Source organism: Hemiscyllium ocellatum, chromosome 18 (assembly GCF_020745735.1).
Source record: "Hemiscyllium ocellatum isolate sHemOce1 chromosome 18, sHemOce1.pat.X.cur, whole genome shotgun sequence".
In the NCBI taxonomy this organism is placed as follows: Eukaryota; Metazoa; Chordata; class Chondrichthyes; order Orectolobiformes; family Hemiscylliidae; genus Hemiscyllium; species Hemiscyllium ocellatum.
The window spans coordinates 32,240,694-32,264,977 of record NC_083418.1 but is presented as its reverse complement, the minus strand read 5'-3'; the positions used below and the strand labels follow the sequence as shown (position 1 = coordinate 32,264,977).

General features: G+C 39.9%; 1 protein-coding gene across 1 annotated transcript in view; it reads left to right on the top strand.

Annotated features, from left to right (window-relative positions):
* The window catches only part of LOC132824289 (eosinophil peroxidase-like), a 94,859-nt gene that overhangs the window by 31,516 nt on the left and 39,059 nt on the right, over positions 1 to 24,284 (top strand). The window contains exons 2-3 of the mRNA XM_060838631.1: positions 11,061 to 11,151; positions 15,184 to 15,277. Of these exons, the coding sequence (XP_060694614.1) occupies positions 11,061 to 11,151; positions 15,184 to 15,277 (185 nt within the window). The remainder of the gene's footprint in view (positions 1 to 11,060; positions 11,152 to 15,183; positions 15,278 to 24,284) is intronic.

The following is a 24,284-nucleotide window of genomic DNA, read 5'->3' as shown; positions in this document are numbered from 1 at the left end:
TCCTTGAGAAAACATCCATGCAAGCAATAGTCTGATATCCAACCTTTGTTTCATTTCCAATGATATTGAATATATTTATCACTTGCAAATCTATTTATACCTTTCCTGAAATGCTGTGTTTAATTCTTTATAATGAGCTTTTCTCTTAAGTATAAAAAGCAGTAAAAACAGAGGTAATATTTGGAAATTAACATACTGGTCATAATGAAGCTCCATTCTAAACTATACAAGTCAAACCAGTATATCATTTGCCATTTTTACTGTATTTTCCTTCTGGGTCTGATGTTGTCAAATACCATCTACTTGTTACAGTGGTGCATTATCTCTTATAATTTTTTATGTAGCATCTGAGAAGATAAATAACACTATTCTCACTCCCTAATTCTCCACCATTCAGTTTGTTTATCTTTCCTAAGTTCCATTCTGACCCATCCAATCATAGCAACAGCAGCTCCCAATAAAGACTCCTTTCTCTTTCTATCCTTGCACCATTGCAAGTAAATTTCCCCAAGATTCTGTTCTTGGCCATGTCCATCTAAATGAAGCTCCTTTAATGAAATAGAGTCAAAGACAACCTCCAAAGGCTCTTCTCTGATTCCATCCTCCTCCATGCCATTGTCTTGGACTACACCAGTTGTTCACAATCTTATTTGACAACAAGCTGAGCTTCCAACAGCAAATGTTTCATCTCACAAGGATCATCTTCTTCAAACCCAAATTCAGTTTACAAGCTGCTGAATCTTTTATCCATAACTTCAATCACATTCAAATTTCATGTTTCCAAAGTTCTCCATCCTGGGCTCCCGTTATCCATCCTCCACAAAATCTAGTTCATCATTAACTCTCTCTCCTATCGTGAACTAAGTCCCATTCACCAATCATTGCTACTCTTCATAACCTACAATAGCACCAAATCCCTTGCCCAAATCTCCTATTTAAAACCCATCCTCATATATAATTATCCTGTGGGGACTTGTCATTCCTATCCGTGCAGTATCTTCCATCTCTGGCCAAAATCTTTATTTTCAATTTAGACCTTTTCCCATCTCTGTTCCCTTTGACATGCTACTGGTAGCTAGCTATCTTGGAATATTTTCTTGTCAGCTCTCTCTCTCTCTTCTCCTATGAGGCTCTTCTTAAATCAATCAGTTGTACAAAGGTTTTGGTCACCCCAGTTAATGGTTCTTTTGCTCAGCTCATTTATTTGCCCAATTACAACCTCCAAAATACTTTGGAATGTTTGCTGTTTTCCCTCACTGGGGTAGTGTGCTCAAAATCAAGCCCCATTACTCCTAGTGTCATCACAAACGTAAAAAAGTTTGTATAAGTATGCAAGACCCAGGCTGACTGAAAATTCTGGCCAGATTGTTCTATTTAACAAAAATTAATATTGACTGCAAATAGATTTCTAGCAATAGGTAAACAATTTTGAATTGTCAGAATATATATTTCCTTGATAAAACTGTGGGTCCCCTATAAAATCCATCTACACACTTATATAGTCATACAGGCACAAAAAAAGGGTGTCATGGGCAAAGGGTGAGCCTGAGAAGGTAGTTCAATGATCACTATTCACAGATTCACTGAAATAATCTCTTTGGCTTGTCAAGATTTTGCTGCTCCCCGACCATCCTCCCCCAGGTACTTTTACTTGGTAGTAGGAGGCAAACAATCAACAGTTCACATTTATAAAGTCTCTGATTTAACGATTGAAACCTACAGCTTTCAGAAAATGATGTGGAAAATAAATTGGCTATCTTCAGGCTTGGTTTTTGCTGTAGAAAAAGGCCAGCTCCCTTTTTCCAAATGTCTAGTGACTTGTAATCCAAACATTCATATTTACAAGTTGTTCAGCTGCCTGGGAGCCAATCACACAGTTGGTGGCAGGCAGATGGCTGTTTTCATCAACAACAGGTCACCATTGCACAGACCTACCAGCTACTTGCTGCCAGCCAAATCTCCATTCATGTAACCATCGTGGCTCCGGCTCATCTCTAACTTGCCTTCCTCCTACTGCTTGAACAAACAGCCATGTAAACAACACTTACAATAAGTTTCAGGTAACTTGCCCTTAAAAAGGGCAGTAATCCTTTTCACAATCCTTGTTTTTTTTTGAAACCGTCCTTATCCTGTTTTACTTTACAATTAAAAATACTGAAAAATAAAAAGATCCAGTCTTTATCTTGTCTACAAATGCAAGTTCATAATGTTTTGCCTTATTGACTGCTGTAGGTCTATGATGACTACTGTTGAATTTCTTCTTCACAAAACCTTCTGTTGTCATTTTAATTTTTTTCAACAGTTACCATTCTAAATTAACTTTAGAAATTTTAGATACCAACTATCACAATGTAGTTTCAGTCTGTGGCCATTTGTTGGCTTTGTTGAGTGAGTTTCCAAAGTTTCTTTCTCATTTTATATGGAAGAGAAATTTTCAACCATCAAGGGACTACTGACAATGTTACTGACAATGAAGTATAATTATCAATGTATTTAAACATTTGCAACACATGGGGGAGAAAAACATTATATTGCACTATAGGAATAAACCTTAATTTGATTGTTGCTTTGCGAATGATCTCACTCAAAAATACTGGGCCATCATTTTCAAATGCATGGCATCGCTAACAACAACCCTTATCAGAAGGGAAAAAGGCATCACTTTGACCTTCATTGATGAATTCTGACAGAAGTTATGTTCTCTATTTTGATACAGACACTGTCTATCAATGCCCAAACCACAAATTTGAATATTTAGAGCTAGAAATCTTTTTGAAGTTTGTATGAATGAGACTATTATTTAGGAGTAGTTGATGCTTTGTTCTGAAGTAATGAATTCTGCCAATGCAACAGCTAAATCCAACAGATAAAAAGAGAACTGAACCTTATTGAACAAACACAAGGGATAAGTCACGAGTTATGAACACTGGTCTCGAATTAATTTACAGCAGGGGGAATCGTCACAGGAATCAAGATACAGAGCTGGAAATGCTGCTTCAAAACTGAGTTTCAGCTTCAAACTAAAAAATCCAAACACAGAACTGGGATCATTAGCTTCACCAGTGAGAATTCAGACACCAAAAATTCAAGCTTCGGGAATCCTACTGAATAGTAGGAAACCGCAGCATTTCATATTAACAGAATGGTAAGGAATAAATTCTTTAATCTAATTATAGCAAAGTTTCAAATAAACTAATGAAGAACTAAAGATTAGTTTGGCACTTCATACTGGAACAACAAATGACATGGAGTTGGAATTCCACGTCTCACTCCTCATTTCCCAGTCTATTGTAGCTTTCTCTTTCTCCATGTCCTTGTCAGTTTCTGTCTCATACCACCTTTCCTAGTTTCTCCACATGTTAACTTTCTAATTTGTTCAGAGTTCATCTGTTTGACGGAACGGGCTCAGGTCTTAGAGTCTGTGAAACAAAAGTACCATCAAAGACTATTGTGGTTCAATCCACTTATACAGATACAGAATTGCCTAGATCGCTCATCACAAACTTACGATAGCTGTCGGTGCCTATTCCACTCTCCATGTGTCGCTCATCCCAGTATATTTATTCTTTGAAAGTTTGTGATGTCTCTGTAAAGGTTTCTGCCATTATAGCTGATACCTGCTTATAATATTTAAATTTTATCTTGTCATTCTGTTATGTTGATTATTACGTGTTATTTCCACTTGAAATTTGTAAATGTTTCACAACCAAATGTTTGTTTTTAAAAGGAGCAAATAATACAGGTGGATGCAATATAAAATTGAAGAAATATAAAGTTAAATTAATTAGATTATTAAAAATTAGCAGTCACAAAATGCTTCAAAATTGTAAGATTTATGAATCAATTTTCAGGATTTTATTGAGGAGTTTTTATTTCCATGGTCTAATTTGTATGTTTTAATTGTTCTACAAAAAAAGTTGAAAATATCTAGCCACAACTTTGTGACCAGTAGGAACTAAACAGACCCATTCGTTAAGTTCTATCTAAGGCATAGCTTACTTTAAAAGCAAGATTTATTTTGATACTTTAATCATAACTAATGTGAACATCTTAATTACAGTAAAGGAGAGTAAAATTGATAACCATCACAATCCTTGGCTTCAGAATTAGAAAAACTCAAAAATAAAAGGGCTCAGTCTAACATCTTGTAATTTAATTCAGAATTACAATTTTGTAGCTTCAGCTCAGTTCAGTTTAATGTAGGATAACAGTAGTATATACAATACAATACATGGAATACAATACCTGCTTGGCAACGTGTTCACATGCAGTTTATATTGTGAAGAAACAGATGGCTTTCAGACTGTTTCTGTTTCAATCCCTGTTGTAGACAATGATTTTAAAAAAGTACTCCACACTTTACCTACATAAAATCTTAAATACATTGTCACCTCTTATGTTGTTCTATGTAAATCAGCTCAATTTAAAAACCTGCAGCCACAGTTGGTCATTAACAAAGCTTTTGTTAAGCAATACTTAATTCATTTATGTCATCTAGAAATAAAAAAAAACTGAACAGGACAGTAATGTATTTTTGCAAACGTTTCATGGCTGCACTAGATATGTTTGTGTAGTCTTTGTCTTACAGAATTTAGCTGTTAAAAAAGCTATTAAAATATAAATATGGAACCTCAATGATGCATGATAAGCTTCAATATGGACTAATGAATTATTATTAGTCTGTTACTACTTCAACTATGTGTATATTAAACTTCTACAGTCACTCACCTTCTTTCTTAGGTGAATCAACTGTATTACTTACTTCACTTATTTAATTTCTTTGATTACTGACCTTTTTCTTTCATCCTAATTCCATAGACGTAGCCAATTCTTAGATTTTCACTGTCAGTGACTTTCTTACTGAAATAACAGTGATCTTACAAGCAATATTCAGAATGGCCTGCCAGGAGGCTAGAAGAATACAGCAAGCCAAACAGCATCAGGAGGTGAAGTCAACAATTCCCTGGTGAAGAAGGATTAATACCCGAAACATTGACTTCTCTACCTTCCGATGTTGCCTGGCTTGCTGTGTTCTCCCAGCCTCCTGTTTGTCTACTTTGGATTCTGGCATTTGCAGTTATTTTTGTCTCTAAATCAGAAGGGTGTGCTCAGTACTCGAATGATTTAAATTGCTGGAATTTAGTTTAATCTCAATTATAATTGATACATGAGTAACTACCCCTTTAATTGAAATTGTCTTGGGGATGATTCGCATCTTGTGTTAACGTGTAGATATCAGCTGCTGACCTATTAATAAGTTTATTGTATGAATCTGCCACACTCCCTATGTTGTTACAAGCTGAAATAGGTCAAGAAATCTCCTCTTATTTGGAAACAGTGTTTCTCTTGAAAATTCACAACCAAATTCATGAGAAGCACTTTAATAAATTCTTTATTAACTTCTCCAACATCCCTTTCTGTAAAGAATATGTATCATGGCTTCTAGCAAAAGGTGTTCATCTCTGTCTGTCAATGCTAATATAGTAAATAGCGAAAACATCCTTCACATTTGCTCCTGACTACGTGATGGACATCTTAGCTCCTAATTTTTCGATTACATTTTATTATTACAGCTTTTAAATATGCTTCTGCCTCCTCACTTAGATTTTTTTCACTTTTTCACTGAAGTTCAGCATTTTGTTTTTTTCAAATTCTCTATCCTTTTATTTCATTTTCACATTCAGCAAGCTTCTGACCAGGTGAGCTACTTTGACTGTCTGTTTCTTCTAACTTCTTTATCATCTGTTCATATTCTGACTTCCTGTCTGAACTTGACTTCCTTCTTCTTCATTCTATTAACTTAATGTTCTGTGCTAATGCTACTGTTCTTTAACCGCTGTTCAAGGTCGCTTCATTTATTTCTGTCTCAGCTATTTCTTTTCTATTACAAGTATCATGATGGATAGGTTTTATGAATTTGTACTCTAAGCTGAGAGCTGTGTGCAATGGAATCAACTGTGTAGGCATTCAGATAGAAAATCATGCAAGTGCACTGATTTGTAAAATCTAGGTCAATACTTTCAAGTGTTCATTGTCTCACTTCCAGATTTGATGACAGTAACAATACTACACTTTTGTGCATTTTTAATGATCTTTATTCCCCAGTCATTAACTCTTTCTTTTGCATGTATGTGCCCTCAGCATAGGAACATGGAACAGTTTATAAAATTGGGGAGATAATAATCCCATTTGGGGCTTTTGAGGAATTTGGGTGGGTGTAGATGTATCAGTTGTAGCAGCACAATGCTTTCTTATTCATATTCTGTACATGTTATGTTTAACATTGTAATTGAAGTCACTGCTCATTGAGGTCCACCCCCCCACCCCCAACCCCCGGTTAGTCTCCATCATTCAGCACCTTGAGTATGGTGGATATTGCCTCATCTACATTATCGCCCTATCTATTTAATCTTCTAATTGTTTCCCTTTAGTTTGTTCATTGTCTCTGAACTTTTCACAAATATCATGTCCTCCAATTTACTGAATGCTACTATCATTTACAGAATTTTGTGCCCTTCTCTCTCATTAGCAGCATCTGTGCCCCACCTTCATGTTTTGTTTTTGTTTTTCTTTCCTGTCCTTCAACTTTGCTATCCCCCTTTCCTACTTGAATTCTAATGAGAAAGTTAATTCTGGGTCAGAGGTCACTATTAGAATATGCACAGGTAGTGATGCCTGGGTATGTGATGTGGTTGGGTGGGATTGCTGCCACCAAGCCCCTGCCAATTCAAAGAGTCAGTTCAATAGACAGGTAGAGGATGGACTACAAATAAGTCTCACAGAAGAGGCCCAGCAAGATGTAGTTTACTGCTTAACAGTAACTATACATAGATTACATTAAATCCCAGCAATATGAACCATTACTAACTAGAAACAGAAAAGACATGTCTCCAGGGACTGTGCTAAACTCTGACTTATTCTCCAGCCTGTGGCTGAGTCAGTGTGACTAAGTCAGAAGTTATACGGCACCAGGTTATAGTCCAACAGGTTTACTTGAAATCACAAGCTTTCAGAGCATTTCTCCGTCAGGTGAAGGAGCAGCATTCTGAAAGCTTGCGATTTCAAATAAAGCTGTTGGACTATAACTTGGTGTCGTGTGACTTCTGACTTTGCCCACCCAGCCCAACACTGACACCTACACATCATCTTCTAACTAGTCAGAGCTCAAGATACAGTAATTCTTTCAGAATCATTTTCTTATGCAACAGTCTCCAATTTTATAATTAGTTTGTTATCACAAATCCACTAAAAGCACAATCTGCCCCTTACTTGCCTCGCTGCACTTAACCTCCTCTTAACATCATGCAGATTCAATCAAATTGATTGGACAGTGCTAATTATGGTAGTGAGTTGTCAACAAAAGGCCAAGTAGGTTGACTTGGCTTCACTTTTAGCTGAAGATGCTGGCCATTCTTGCATTCACATGCTAGTTTCACCATGGTTGAGAACAGGACTGTTCCTTGAGCCAAGTGATACATTTCTTCACTACCATGTTAGGTGCAGATTAGTAGAAAGTTTTGTTTTGATCAATTGGCTATGGATTGATTTGCTATCTACAGAAAATGCTACATTTGGGTGTTTAGATTATGGGCAGCCTTGAGTTGCAGTTTCACAGGTTAGTGTTCAAGTCTGCATTATGGGTCCTACTGCTTCTGGGGCACCTTCTGTAATCCCCAATGAAACAAAGGTTGATTTTCCTTACTCACCATTAAACAAGAAAGAAAGGAGAAGTGGGCATTGTGCTGACTTACGTAGTGGTTTAACAGTCAGCAGACATTTGGTGGAAGCCCAGTTCATAGAATCATAAAATCCCGACAACGTGGAAACAGCCATTTGGCCCATCAAGTCCCTGAAAAGAGCATCCCACCCAGACCTCTCTCCCTACCCTATCCCCGTAACCATACATTTCCCCATGTCTAACCCACCTAGACTGCATATCCCTGGACACTTTGGGTAAGTTAATGGCCAGAGCTGAAAATGTGTTGCTGGAAAAGCGCAGCAGGTCAGGCAGCATCCAAGGAACAGGAAATTCGATGTTTCGGGCATAAGCCCTTCATCAGGAATGAGGAAAGTGTGTCCAGCAGGCTAAGATAAAAGATAGGGAGGAGGGACTTGGGGGAGGGGCGATGGAGATGTGATAGGTGGAAGGAGGTCAAGGTGAGGGTGAAAGGCCGGAGTGGGGTGGGGGTGGAGAGGTCAGGAAGAAGATTGCAAGTTAGGAAGGCGGTGCTGAGTTCGAGGGATTCGACTGAGACAAAGTGAGGGGAGGGGAAATGAGGAAACTGGAGAAATCTGAATTCATCCCTTGTGGTTGAAGGATTCCCAGGCGGAAGATGAGGCACTCTTCCTCCAACTGTCATGTTGTTATGTTCTGGCGATGGAGGAGTCCAAGGACCTGCATGTCCTTGGTGGAGTGGGAGGTGGAGTTAAAGTGTTGAGCCACGGGGTGGTTGGGTTGGTTGGTCCGGGTGTCCCAGAGGTGTTCTCTGAAACATTTCACAAGTAGGCGGCCTGTCTCCCCAATATAGAGGAGGCCACATCAGGTGCAGCGGATGCAATAGATGATGTGTGTAGAGGTGCAGGTGAATTTGTGGCGGATATGGAAGGATCGCAGGTGAATTTGTGGCGGATATGGCCAGTCCACCTAACCTGCACACTTTTGGACTGCAAGATAAAACTGGAGCACCCAAAAGGAAACCCAGGGCAGAGGGAGAATGTGCAAACTCCACACAGACAATCATCCAAAGCTGGAATCCAACCTGATGTCACACTACTATGTAAAATGCTTTGATCAATTAGACATGGGATGATTTTAACTAGTCACTTACGTATTATCTGGAGTCAATTGAAATGAAAATACATATGGATTATCTATTAACCAACTGTTTCCTATCCAGTGGCGTAACACTCCTGTTGTCACAAGCAGTGTAAGTTGATCAACTCCTGCAAATACTATCATGGACTGCAACAGATTAGGGTGGTTAGAGGTCAAATTGGTTCCTTCCACTAATTGCTTACCTCACTCATTCAGAAACCAACCAGCCCTGACAGTGAGGTTCAACTGGGCCTTTCATATTGGGAGACCCTGAAGTCACTGAGCCAGAGTACAATCTGCTTTCTCCAGGATGCCCAGCATGGGCAAGTTACTGATTAATCAGTTGATTGTGGACAAGAACTGATGACATTCAATTTAATTATTAGATCTATCTGATTTTATCCTAATATTAAACTTTGTGCTAGTTGATTATAACTGGTCACTTCAGAAGCTATTAAACACCTACTATGTAGCATAAGCCAGACATATAGACCAGACCAACTCAGTCAAAGAGGCGGGTTTTAAAGAGCATTTTAAAGAGGAGAGAAACGTAAGTTGATAGTGAGACTCAGAGGGGGAATTCCAGAGCTTAGGCAGCTGCAGGTACAGATATGCAAGTTTCTTAATGCTGTCTTTAAGGTGTCAAATTTTGATACACAATACTGCAGTGAAGCAAGGTCATGTTGTTACATTAAAAGCATTATATAAATGTAAATACTTGCTCTTATTGTTGGAGTGACTACCACACAAACTTTGTGGAGAAGTGGTGTCACCTTTACACTGAGAATATTCTGCATTGTATCATGCTCCCCCCAAGCTGAATGAAATAGATTCAGAACAGATCTAGCAATTTAAAACAAAGCATTTGTGAGGTTGTGTGAGCCATTGGGAACAACAGAATTGTACTCCATCACATTCTGTAACCTCATGGCAAGGCATATCCCTCAATTTACTGTTACCATAGAACCAGCGGATAAACACTGGTTCAATGAAGAGTGCAAGAGGGCATGAAAATGTGTTGCTGGAAAAGCGCAGCAGGTCAGGCAGCATCCAAGGAACAGGAGATTCAACGTTTCGGGCATAAGCCCTTCTTCAGGAATGAGGAAAGTGTGTCCAGCAGGCTAAGATAAAAGGTAGGGAGGGGGGACTTAGGGGAGGGGCGATGGAGATGCGATAGGTGGAAGGAGGTCAAGGTGAGGGTCAATAAATACTGGCCTTGCCTTCCTGTGAAATGATTGAATACCACTTCATTGGAGGACACGGGGGAAATGCATGCTTGCTCAGATGTTTAGAAGTCAAAATGCACCTCGATGTCTTGGTTTCAAATAAAAGGTCAATCGCTCTTTGTTCCATCTTGGAAGCTCTCATATAACTTTGGGTTGGATTTTCAAACCTGAATTTCTGTCAGAATGGAGGCAGGCAGGGTTTCAAAAGGGTGCTTAGGATCCAACTCCGGGATTGCTGATCCCCCTTCACATTTTTATGACACAGGATAACAATCTGGCAACATGCAGCACTGATGCCCTTACCTACATCATTTGAGACATAAGAATTTTAGGTCCCACTGCTATTTTCATGGAGTTAGACACATTTTGATACTGGACATAGTTCACAGCATCTCATAGGAACTGTGAACCATCACGGAACCTAATCCAGAATCAAGGGCTTGGGGTGAGTGAGGGTTGAGGGCTTTTGTGGGTGAGAGTTAGGGTACCACACACTCATATAAAGTGACCTTCTAAACTGCCAGCCTTAGCCTCCATATGCTTCTGTTCCAATCTTGCACATGGTTCTAAAGGGGGAAGCCACATCGCCAGTCCATTTCTGTTGCCTAATAATGAAATTTGTTTCTGCTCACATCACCAGGCAGGAGACAGGATCACAACACCAGCAACTTACAATTCCTGCCTCAAGGATAAGAATCCAGGTCATGTTCCAAATGATCTTACGCTTAAAGACTCATTTATATATGCAGTTCTAATCTTTTTCAAATCACTTATAACTGAAAAACTGAGACACTCACCCACAAATCCACTAAAGTCTGCGCAGTAATGTTTGAAATGTTACTGTACAAATGTTTTATATATAGTATTTATGGGATTGTTCTCTGTCCACTATTTTAGTTCGTACAATCAATCTAATTTTAAAATGAGCCTGTTAATTAATTCATCATTCTTTATAGGCTAATATGCAATGACATTACAGTGCTTATGTGGTGCTAACTGTTTATTTTTTTCACATGTAGGTACTAAACACAGGAATCCACCAGTTCCTGCTCCTGCTCAGCTGCCTGAGCTCCCCATGCACATCAGCAGAAATGCATCCCAAAGTACCAGGTAAATGAGACTGTAAGTCATGTGTTTAACAATTTTGCTACCCACAGAGTTTTCATAGCAAGAGAGTTTCGTAGACACAATACTAAAGTTTGGAATTTGGTGCAAATGGGAATTCAGTGCAAAGAAGGGATTTTACATTTATTATTTTTGAGTTCTTCCAGTTGCTTATGTTAAATAATCAAAAACAATAACCTTTCAAAAGCTTAAATTCGTAACTAATCAAATAAATATAACTTAGGCTATGTTGATGTGTCTATTTAGGTAGTGTGGCATAGCTTCATCATGTGATAGTTTGTGAAGTGAATTGGAATCTTCAACAACCATATCTACAGTGAAATGCTGACACTTTGATGAAGTTCAGCTCAGATGTGTTGCGCTGAGCTCAGAGCTGCAGCTAATGCTGGGCATTTTCAGCAGGAGAGCTACCACGACACATTATTCCAGAAGACAGTTACATGAAGTCAAGTAGGACATTAGGATTGGTCAATAGACAGGGACTGGAGGTGAATAACTGTTAGTCATTCAGGCAAAGACTCTACAAGGAGCCTTTATGTTTAGATTTAACCATTAGACACAAGATACTGCCTGCTTGTTTGGATGAGAACAAGGACTGCAGTATGAATGATCAAATTAATCCTAACACTATAGAGTTCTGAATTACGTATCATCATCTAGGAGCTACAAAGATATTAGTCGGGGATCTGACCAGTCATGTCGAGGGGTTGCTTACCGAAGTTATCCAGAGGTCTTGAGTAAATAGTCTGGGATTGGGGGTGGGGGTGGGGGGGGGGGGGTGGGGGGGTGAGGGGGTGGGGGTCGGTGTCCACCCATTGATCTTGCAGGAAGGTTCAAAGAGGGGTACCATAGGGGCAGCAAGGGGAATCACTTTCAGGAGGGATGGTGAGCCAAGGGTGTGGGGTGTGGAAACCGAGGTATTGGTGGAGGTAGGACAAGGATGATGGTGAGGGAGAATTCAAGGTGAAATGGGAGGGGGGGGGTGAGGTAGGCAGAACAGCTTCAGAGGGAATAGTTGTGCGAGCTAAAAGGGAACATGGAGGGTTTGGTCTGGTACCTAGTGGCCAGATGAAGTCTGCTGCTGACAGTCTCCACCTCAAGCTACATGCTCTGCCATAACTTTCCATTGTCTAGATGCAAAGTGCTTCTAGGAAATGGCTGGGACAATGCCTAGGGTGGACTGAGTCAGTGTCAATTTGTTGTGTGAAAGTGTGGGACCATATTTGTTGGACTCTAAGACTGAAGATGCAAATACGTAAAGCAGCCATTTGCAAGACCCCAGGTACATTTAATTTGCAATCACTTCATCATCCATGAGCTGTGCATGTAGAGAGAAGATGCTTAGGCATCAGCTACAAATTGAACTTGGGTATCTCAATAATGGTGAAGTTAGCGGTAATGATATTAAAAAGGCCAATACTGGCCAAATGGGATTCATTATTCATGCAACTTCCATGAGCCCTATGAGCTCTTTATATGAGCCCCAAACCATTACTTCATCATCTGTCACATAAGTGTAATGATTGTTCTTACTGAATACAGGGAGAAACTGAGCGACCAACATAGGTCTGAGATAAGAAGGGTCTCAGAGAACAGAAGGCGCTCCTTTTTTGAGGCAATGTGGTGGTCACTCATCCAGTGTGGCTCCTTCATCAAGCTGCTGCATGTGATGAAGCTGGATGAATGATAGAGACATGGTCTCGTAATTGGTCTGCAGCATATCTCATCGCATGGTGAAGTGTTCTCAGTCCTTATTAGCAGGGTATGGAACTGATCACCTTGCTGAGATCCAAGAATCTCTTTCACACTTTCTGTTTCCAATGAAGGTCATTTCCACCAACAGTCCTGTACCCAGCTGCTGGAGGGACATTTCTCCCTATAGGTACCTTCCTAAGAAGGTGAAGGTGCACATAGCAGGATCAGGGCCAACAGCAAGTCCAGGAGCAGCAGTAGGTTCCAACAGAGGAGAAGGAGAACCCAGTTTAGGGAGCAGTTGCAGCTGTAGGGGCCCTCAGGCTGCACGGGGTGTGTAAGTGGTCTAAGATCCTTCTGGAGATGAGTGAGACATAGTGCAGAGGGTCTACATGTCCCAGGACACTGCGAGGAAACTGCTGGAATGGGACCTGAGAGCTGCACGAATGCAAGGCCACCTTCTCTCAAGAGCTGTGAAGATGACAACCACTCGGAATGTCTGTGCATCTGGCTCCTTTCGGGAGTGACAGGTGACCTTGGTCATGCTCCTACAGATACATCAGGGCAGTAACCAAGGCTGGCTATGAAAGGTAACAGCCTTTCATTTTGATCTCCCATGATGAGATCAGTAGGATTTGGTAACATTGGCTTCCCCCATGACTGCGCCACTATGGGTTGTGACATGTGGCAGTGAGAGGGGACTGCACACTTTTCACGCTGAGAGGACCAGGCCACTATGTTGTGGAATTCTAAAGGAATGGGTTCCATTCAATTAATGTCCAGGTGATTGGTGATCACTGTTTCCCCTTCCCAAAGAGGAGTACCTACTAACCTGGCAGCTGCCACATCTCCTCTATCCTGGAGTAGTGTGATGTACCTGCTGTGATTGAGGATGCAGATGCCTTACAAGGCTGGATACTGGGAAAGGAAAGCTACTTCCACAACCATGACACCATTGTATAAGTCCCACCCAACTGACACAGAGCTTGGGCTTAATGCAGCCCATGCATTAACAAGGCCATGAGGAAACAGAGATCAGGGCTCCTGAAGATGCAGTTCTGCTGTTTGTCGAAGTTCAGACAGAATGCGTCACATCACCCTGGCATGCTGTACTCTGCACAATTGGAGCAGGTAATGGGGCATTTCCTGGAGGCACAGGTACTGGGGCAATGGTAGCACTCTTCCAAGGAAGATGATGAGGAGGACGATGAGGACATAAGGGAAAAGGATGCCTGCATCCAGTGGATGTGATGTATTTGAATTTTCAGCAGCTTTTGATAAAATCCCACAGAAGAAGGAAGTAAACAAATTTAAAATCCAAGGGATTGAAGGTAATATACAAACATGGATTGAGGATTGGTTAACAGGCAGAAAGAGAGGAGAAATAAATGGATCATTCACAGGTTGGCAAGCTATGACCAGTGGGGTACCACAAGAATCAGTACTTGGACCCTGGTTTTTCACAAGCTCTGATTTAGATGTGAGGTCAATGATAACATTTTCAAGTTTGAGAATTATACAGAACTGAATGGGAATATGAGTGAAGTGCAGCATGCAAAGAGACTTCAAGGGGATTTATGCAGGCTGAATGAATGGGCCAGGTCATGGAGATGGAAAATAATGTGGGGCTAAGTGTGAGGTTATCCACTTTTGGTCGGAGTTGAATAACTCAATTATTAGCTGTTGACTAAAAAACCTGACTGACTTGTTTCAAATACGGAATCTGACACAGTCAGAGATAAATATAAATATCCACACCACCAACTGTGTTAAATTTAATGAAACAAAGAACTCCAGATGCTGGTGATGTGAAACAAACTAAAACAGAAATTGCTGGAGAAATTCAGCAGTGAACAGTCTAGGATCTCTGGTTCACTTTCTTTTACCTTGAGGACAGAAACCTTTGTTAAACACATACCTGATATCAACCAGGTGTCAAGTTAACTCAATGCAGACACCACAAACAAACATGTGCCTTTCTGGTTCATGGACTTCAGTTCCCACTGGCTTTACCAGCTGAGGCACCAGAAACACTTGAGATTTTTAGACAGTTTAATTCCGTATCACTGACATGGAAACATGGACAAGATTTCTGCTCAGACTAAAGCAGAGATGATGCATTTTCAGCTGAAAATTCAACTGAAGATCACATTTCTATGTTTGGATGACCTAGTGTCTAAGGATAGCTTCCAAGAAATGGAATGTGTGGAACTAAATAGGACTTTAAAAATAATTAATGTTAATCTACAGTTTCTCCAAAATTAATACTATTAATCTATTGCTTCACTCTTTAAACCATGTACCAATTCCTTTCTGCTCTTGCAGGATTGGTGACTCAGCGAGGGAGCGGGCTTGTCAATGACGCAATTCAGCGAGCACTTGATCTTGTCAATGCTGCGTATAAAAGATCAAGAGACAGGTAAAATGTTAAATAAAAGAGGCAAGTTCAGTTTTCTTTTATACTGCAAATTCATGTGCCAGAGTCCACCAACAAAAAACTCCACATCAAAACGTGGAAAAGAATAGGCAGCAGGTTGAAATGAATCTAGGTGTAATGCATTTGAAATTAATCTTACAAGAAACTGTAGAAGATAGAGACTCTAGGAGTTCTGAGTTCCAATAATGAGGCCACAGGGAGAGGAGAACAATTTGATAGACAATTGTGTTATTGTGAGGAACCAGACACACTATAAATACACACAAATTTCATTCAGAAAGTTCTCAAAGATAACTGATGCGAGAAAGTAAAATGTTACTGGGTGAGATTTGCTATAAGGTACATCATTGACTGACTATGCAAGGAGATTTACCTGATTTTCAAATATTCCTTGACTCAGTAGGTCGTAATTTTATCTCTGAAACAGTAATTTGTGAGCTGTAAGGCCACAAAACAGCACTCCCTAATCTAAATGATACATTTAAAATATCTTACATTTATGTAGGACCTTTAAATTATTGGAAGATGTCCTATGGCATTTCATGCTCAATGCATCAGATAAAGTGCTGTCTTGCTGGAAGTATAATTCTTTGAATTAGACTCTTAATTGGTGCTGAGAGTGTGGTGCTGGAAAAATACAGCTTCAGGCAGCATCCGAGGAGCAGGAGAATCAATGCTCCGGGCAAGAGGCCTTCATCTTGCCCAAAACGTCGATTCTCCTGTTCCTTGGATGCTGCCCGACTTGCTGTGCTTTTTCAGCACCACACTCTCGACTCTGATCTCCAGCATCTGCAGTCCTCACTTTGTGCCACCTACCTCTTTACGCTAAGATGTTATCCTGGTTAATATACTTTGCTCTGTCAATACGGATTAATTTGTCTTTAATCTTGTAGTTGTTTATTGGATCTTGCTGGCCTCTGAATTTATCTAAATAAATAACAATGACCACACTTCAAAGTTAATTATCATGTGAAATGATTGTTGATATTTCAGAGATCTGGCATCGCACTGCATATTTGTACGTCAGTTTGCTTTCCAGATGGCGTTGTAAACTGGTCTCAATGGAGGGGGTGGTGGTGGGGGGGCGTTGGGGCGGGATTGATGTGGTGATGAGAAGTTTGCTTTGTACATATCCTGTACCTGAACAAGATGTGTTCAATAGGATCTGTGTGTTACTTGCTCCCAAATATGTCCTCGTTTACTGAACTTTGAACAACGGAAAATAAATTAAAAGATATGAATAAAGGGTAATGATGGTCATCTATAATACAATACACAGACCTTAGGTAGGAAAATCTTCACAAATCTCTTCCAAAACATTAAAATGATTTTATCTTTATTGCTGTTGTGTCAAACAGAATAAGTAACCTGATGATCTATTCTTAACTCATATGAAACACTGCCTTAACACAACAATGACTGCCTCTTGACATCAAGGGTCAATTGACATTTGAGCGTGTAGTGTCAATGAGTCTGAGCAAAACTAGAATCAATGGGAATCGGGGATTAACCCTCTGCTAGAGGAGGAGGCAGACTCTTTTGGAGTCATATCTAATCCAAAGGAAGATTTTTGTGGCTATTGGAGGTCAGTCATCTCAACTCCAGGACATCTCTGCAGGAGTTCCTCTGGGTATTGTCCTACATCTGACTATCTTCATCAATGACCTTCCTCTATCATAACATCAGAAGTGGGAATGTTCACTGATCATTGCATAATATTCAGCACCATTCGCAACTCCTCAGATACTGAAGCAGTCCATGTCAAACTTCAGCAAAACCTGAACAATATCAGGAGTATGATGGAATATTCCTACTTGCCTGAATGACTGAAACTTTAACACCACAAAAAAGAGGCTTATCACCATACAGGACAAAGCAGCCTCTGGATTGGCACCATACCCACAAACATTTTCTGCCTCCACCCTGGATGCATGGCATCATCAGTGTGCATCGTCTCCAATATGCACAGCAGAAATTCACCAAGGCTCCTTAGACAACACCTTCCACACCCATGACCACTTCCATTTAGAAGGACAAGGGCAGCAGATACATGGGAACACCACCCATTGCAAGTTCCATTCCAAATCACTCATCATCCTGAATTGGAAATATATCACCATTTTTTCACTGTCAATGCAAAAAAATTTGGAACTCCCTTAGTAATGGCATTTTGTCCCTAACACCTACGGCAAATGCACTGCAGCAGTTAAAGAAGGCAGCTCACCACCACTTTCTCAGAGGCAACTAAGGATGGGCAATAAATGCAATGTCGACATTCCATGAACAAATTTTTAAAAATGAAAAGGGGACTAAAATTTCACTGAGTAAATTTCCTCATTGATATTCTTTCCATTAAACGTTATCTAGCTTTTCTTGAAATTCTCGCTCAGTAAATGGGCATTCCTGGCTGCACTGGTATCTGTTGACCATCACAACTTGTCTTCAAGAATGTAGTGATGTGCTGTCTTTTTAACTGCAGGCCATCTTGTGTGGGTACACCCAGAGTGCTGTTAGGAAGGGAACTGCAGGTTTCTGAAGTAGTGACAATGAAGGAACAAACAAAAAGTTCCAAGTCAGAATGGAATGTGACTTGGAGCGGAAGTTCAAGCCTATGATGATCTCATTCATCTGTTGTCCTTTACCTACCAGGTAATAGAGGTCACGCGTTTGGAAGGCACTGACAGAAAAGCCTTAGCAAGTTGACGCACTGCATCTTGAAGATGGTACTGTTATGGACTAGGCCAGACCACTCAAAACATTCTTAAGTAGGCATCCCCGACCATAACTTTACAATTTGTTTCATTAAGTGTACCATGAAAATTACCTGGATTAAGTTAGCGAGGTTGACTACCAGGTTTTAAAACAGAAAAAAAATTATTCACAAAATTACACAATGAAACACAAACCACAGAATAAAGAACCCCTACAGAACTCACTCTATCCAAACTAGACTTAATTATGCAGTTCCAAAAGTACACAACAGTCCCAATAAGCAAACCCTCTTGAAGCATAGTTAAGAAATGGAACAGATGCTTACAGGTTGAATTTAGAAGGGTGAATAGAGAGAGAGAGAGAGAGAGAGAGTTTGTTTCCCCACAGCTCACTGTTGAAATCTCAACCAGTTCTGTACTGAACTAAACTGCTCAGCTCGAGAGCTGACCACTCCCCTTTCATTATACAGATCACTTCCAAAACATGACCACTTTGGCCTGAAGTCTCATCTGTTTACATATAAACAAAAAGACCTTTCAATCTCTGTACCAAACCAGTCTAATCAACACCAAGAGCAGTTTATGACCCCTCTGAAAAAAACCAAGGACATAGTATCCTTGAGAAAAGGAACAGCTTTTAGAAAACAAAGCTTTGTGACACCTCCATCCTTAAAAAATAATGATCCATCAATATTAAAAGATGGCTTCATTTTTAAAACCCTTCAAAAACCTGGTTAATGGTCAAAACACACATATACACTGTACTAACTATAAACATGCAACACGCACAACTATATGCAAATTCAGGCCACAGCACACCGGCCACCAAACACCTCCGTATCTCATCCGAGTCTTGATAACGCATCGGCAATCATGTTTTCGCGATCTGTCAAATGTACAATTGTCAAATTGAATGGCTCTAATAACAAGCTCCATCTAAACAGTCTGGCATTTTTGTCCTTAAATGTTTCCACAAATGTCAATGGATTATGATCAGTGTATACGATTGTCTCAGATGAATTGCTGTTCATATAACCACTGAAATGTTGTAAGTCTCTTTCTCCATCATTGAATATTTCTGTTGATGAACGTTCAGCTTCCTGGACAAATACCCAAAGGGTCTTTCTACTCCCTCGTCATCCTCCTGCAAGAACACTGCATCGATACCCAAATCACTCGCATCAATAGCCACCCTGAAACGCTTCGTGTAATCCAGTGTGGCGGATGCTGGGGCAGTGGTTAACATAGGGTTTAGGCTGTCAAATGCCTTTTGACAATCCACTGTCCACTGAAACGTCTTGCCCTTTATAACAATTCAGTGAGTGGAGCAGCCACACTGCTAAAGTTCAGCACAAACTTTCAGGAAAATCCACTCAATCCCACAAACCGTAGTACTGCTTTTTTCATTGACGATGTGGGAAATTCCCCAATTACTTCTATTTTTGCATCCTGTGATGTCATTTGTCTATGTTCAATAACATGGTCCAGGAAGGTGACTTGGGCTTGGCAAATTCACTTCTAACGAGGTTTACAACCAAGCCAGCCTTCTGAATTTGATCAAACAAATCCGATAAATGCTGTAAATTTCCTTCCACAAGTGACTAAAATCACCAGGTCATCAATATACACGCCACAGTTGGGTAATCTGGCAATGATCTTATTAGTCAGTCTCTGAAATGTGGCTGGAGGATTTTTCATACCAAATGGCATGACTTTGATCTGGTATAGTCCACTTGGTGTTACACATGCCAAAATTGCCTTTGCTCTCTCTGACAGGGGTACTTGCCAGTAGCATCTGAACAAGTCCAATTTAGAAATGTAAGTTGCTTATCACACTTTTTCGACACAGTCCTCCAACTGTGGAATTGGATATGCATTAGTCTTTGAAACGGTGTCGACTTTGTGATAGTCCACACATAACCATTGAGCATCATTTGGCTTTGGCACCATGACTATGGGGGAGTTCCAATCATTGTAACTCACTTCAATTATGCCATCTTGGAACATGTGCTTGATCTCCTTCTGAACCTGTGTCAACTTTAGAGGGTTATGCTTATAAGGATGTTGCTTAATCAGAACAGCATCTCCTATATCTATATCATGATCAATTAGGTTAGTACTTCCCAGTTTATTTCTGCACACCTCCCCATGGAATAGTAATAACTCTCCAGGTCATTTTGATTTTTTTGTGGAAAGTAACTCAATAATTTATCCCAATTTTTGACAACTTCTTCATTGTCCAATTTGATTTGAGGAATGCCCAATTCAGAATCCTCAGAACTTGGTTCTTCCTTCTGTGCTGTAATCATTAATACCTTCTCCTCTTACTTTCCTCCCCTATCAAAATACCTTTTGAGCATATTCACTTGACACACTCAAGTGTGAGATTTCTTCCTGTCTGGAGTCCTTATCAAGTAGTTCACCTCACTCAATTTCTTCACAATTTGATATGAACTACTAAACCTAGCTTTTAAAGGCTCACCTATTACTAGAAGTAACACCAATATCTTATCACCAATTTCAAAACTGCAAATTTGTGATGTCTCATCTGCTTCCTGTTTCATTGTACGCTGTGATACTTTTAAATGCTGTCTAGCCAACTCTCCAGCTCTATATAATCATTCTCTAAAATTTGACACATAGTCCAAATGGGTGATCTCTGAATCCTGACGTATTAATTTCTCCTTAATCAATTTTAATGGTCCTTTTACTTCGTGCCCAAAGGTTAATTCAAATGGACTGAATTTGGTTGATTCATTCGGTGCATCTCTGATCACAAAAACTAAAAATGGTAGTCCCTTATCCCAATCATCTGGATAATCCTGACCATAAGTCCTCAACATGATCTTTAATGTTTGATGCCATCTCTCTCGCGCTCCCTGCAATTCCAGATTGTTTTGCCAGTGGGATATAGAAAGGCGATGTTGCGAATGGCGCATGAGGTACCATTTGGAGGTCATTTAGGGGTGAGAAAAACACAAGCTAAAATTTGAATTGCTTTATTCCCAAGTTTTTCATAATTTGGATAAGTTTGGATGTGAAGTTTGATCATTGATCTGACTGGATCTCTATTGGCACTCCGTATCTAGTTTAAAAACTTAAGTAATTCTTCTAACCCTTTTAGCTATGATGTTGCATAATGGGATTGCTTCTGGAAATCTAGTCAACACATCCATTATTGTTAATAAATCCTTATTCCCACTTTTTGTTTGATGTAGAGGATCTATGCAATCAATCAAGAGTCTTGTGAAAGGTTCTGTAAATACTGGAATATTTATTAAATGTGCAGGTTTTATTACTGTCTGTGATTTTCTAGTTAGCTGACATGTATGACATGTCTAGCAAAAGTCAACTCTATCTTGTGTAGTCCAGGCCAGTAAAAATGTCTTTGTATTTTAGCCTGTTTTCCTCACCTCTAAATTACCTCCAATTGGTAGCTCATGTGCCACTCACAGCATTTCCTTTCTTTACCCTCCTGGCAAAACAATTTGATGAATCTCTGCCCATTTCTCATCTGCTTGAATGTCTGATGGTCTCCATTTCCTCATTAAGACCTCATTTGTTAAGATAACACACAGAGATGCATTCACTTTCCTTCTCTGTAAATGCCTTTTGATATACCTGTTTTAACTCTTCACCTTTCTGCTATAATTCAATCAGCTTAGCAGAGGTAAAGATATTTGCATGTATATCTATTTGTGCTGCTCTGTGCTACTTATCTGATCAAAAAAGGTATTGGATAATGCAATGTCAGCTTCCTTTTCTGTGCCGTTGATCTCTCCTGCTTCAACTTGAGCCTCTGTGATCTTGTGACCATACAATCGGGAAAGTTCCTGGATAAACATTCTTCATATTTTCAGTTGCCTGCGTCTCCACTAGCCTTTCAACAAGAGTAGGTAGCATGCCTACCAGTGAATCAGCTATATAATTTACAAGGGCAAATTGTATTCCTGGAGCTGAGAATTTGTCCAGTACTCTTACCACAAATTCTCCACTCTTCTCTGAACCCTCTAGCCTCACTTTACATGACTGAGCATTTTTTTTTGTCTCACCATGAATTCCTGTTACCAGTACCTTTTCTGGAAATAGTCCCTCAGGAGTACATATCTGCTCATCCTTCAGTATTACTGACTGAGAGGATCCTGTGTCCCTTAATAATGTAACCTCTTTACATGCTACTCCTGGCCTATGTGAATAAACTTTACCCTTGCGTGTATATTTTTTAAGTAGATCTGGCACTTCCTCCTGAACCAGACTCTGATCATCTTGAACACTCTGAGGCAATTGTCTAACTTTCCTTGTGCTTTTTGTTACTAGTTCAACAAAACTCCCAGGCTTGTCAAATTTTCCTACATCTGTCTTTCCCCTAGCCCACCAACACTATGATTTTGTGCAGCCCACTTCATTACAATGAAAATACTGGTGCTTTTTAACTCCTTTGTCCCCCTCAAGGGTTTCCTTTTTACCCTGTGGCAATTGTCCTTATAATCTTCACTGAGATCTACCTTTCCCTTTCCACATGAGGATTTCTCTTTGCCCCAGTTTCTATCCCTCATGGACTGAAAATGATTCTGGAAGCCAAACCGAATTTTATGAACCAGCTCATAACCATCAGCCACTTCAGTTGCTAACCTTGCTGTTTTAACTCTCTGCTCTTCCACACGAGTTCACATTACTTTAGGCAGTGAATTTCAGAATTCCTCCAAAGTAATTATCTATCGAAGGGCATCATAGTTTTGCTCGATTTTTAAAGCTCTTATTCATCTATTAAAATTACTCTGTTTGATCCTTTCAAATTCAATATAGGTTTGGCCAGGATCCCTCCTTAGATTCTGGAAACATTGTCTATAGGCTTCTGGTACAAGCTCATATGCACTTAAACTGGCTTTTTTCACCTCCTCATACTCCTTGATACCTCCTTTGATAGGGATGTCAATACCTTACTCGCCCTACCTATATGTTTCATTTGGAACAACAAAATACCATTGCAAGTGGCCACTGCATTTGTTTAGCCACCCTTTCAAATGAGATGAAAAAGGCTTCCACTTCCTTCTCATTAAATTTAGGCAATGCTTGAACATACTTAAACTCTTGGCTGTCCGACGACCAGGGGCTTGCTCATCCTCACGCTCTTCGTCACTCAGCCTTTATCTCCAGCCTTTAAGCTGACTCTCCTTTTTAAGTGTAAATTTTTAAAGTTCAAAAGCTCTCTCCTTTTCTTTCTGTTCTGCTGCACTCTCTTTCTTTCTCTTCTGCTTTTAATTGTATATCAAACAGTTTCATTTCTGCTGCCCTTTCCTTACCTCTCGCCTCTAACTCAAGCTGCATGATTTGAAATTGAATTCTTGCCATCTCTATAGAATCTGATGGTTTCTCCAGCAAGTTTAAATGCTGAGCAACTGCTGTAATTATCTCTCCTTTCCTCATAGAAGCAGGCAGCTCCAATTCCAGCTTCTCTGCTAATTCCTGCAGCTTGGACTTAGTCACCTTTTGCAAAACTTCCAAAGTCACCGCATCCACATCGAGAGAACTTTTGGTGACTGAAAGAGCCATTCCTATCCCAAGCTTTGTCTACCCAACCAAACCAACACCCAAAATAAAGACATTGACATCTACCACTTGCTATTTAAAATCCCACAAAGAGACCTCAGTCTGTTATGGACTAGGCCAGACTACTCAAAACATTCTTATGCAGACAGCCCCAACCATAACTTTGCAATTTGTTTCGCTAAGTGTACCATGAAAATTACCTGGATTAAGTTAGCGAGGTTGACTACCAGGTTTTAAAACAGAAAAAAAATTATCCACAAAATTACACAATGAAACACAACCAACAGAATAAAGAACCCCTATAGAACTCACTCTATCCAAACTAGACTTAATTATGCAGTTCCAAATATACACAACAGTCCCAATAAGCAAATATTCTTGAAATACAGTTAAGAAATGGAACAGATGCTTACAGGTTGATTAGAAGGGCAGGGAAAGAGAAAGAGAGAGAGAGAGAGTGTTTGTTTCCACACAGCTCACTGTTGAACTCCCAACCAGTTCTGTACTGAACTAAACTGCTCAACTAGAGAGCTCACCACTCCCCTTTCACTGTACGGATCACTTCCAAAACATGACCACTTTGGCCTGAAGTCTCATCTGTTTACATATAAACAAAAATACCTCTCAATATCTTTTAATCTCTGTTCCAAACCAGTCTAATCAGCACCAAAGTGGTTTATTACTCCTCTGAAAAAAACCAAGGACAAAATACTCTTGAGAAAAGGAAC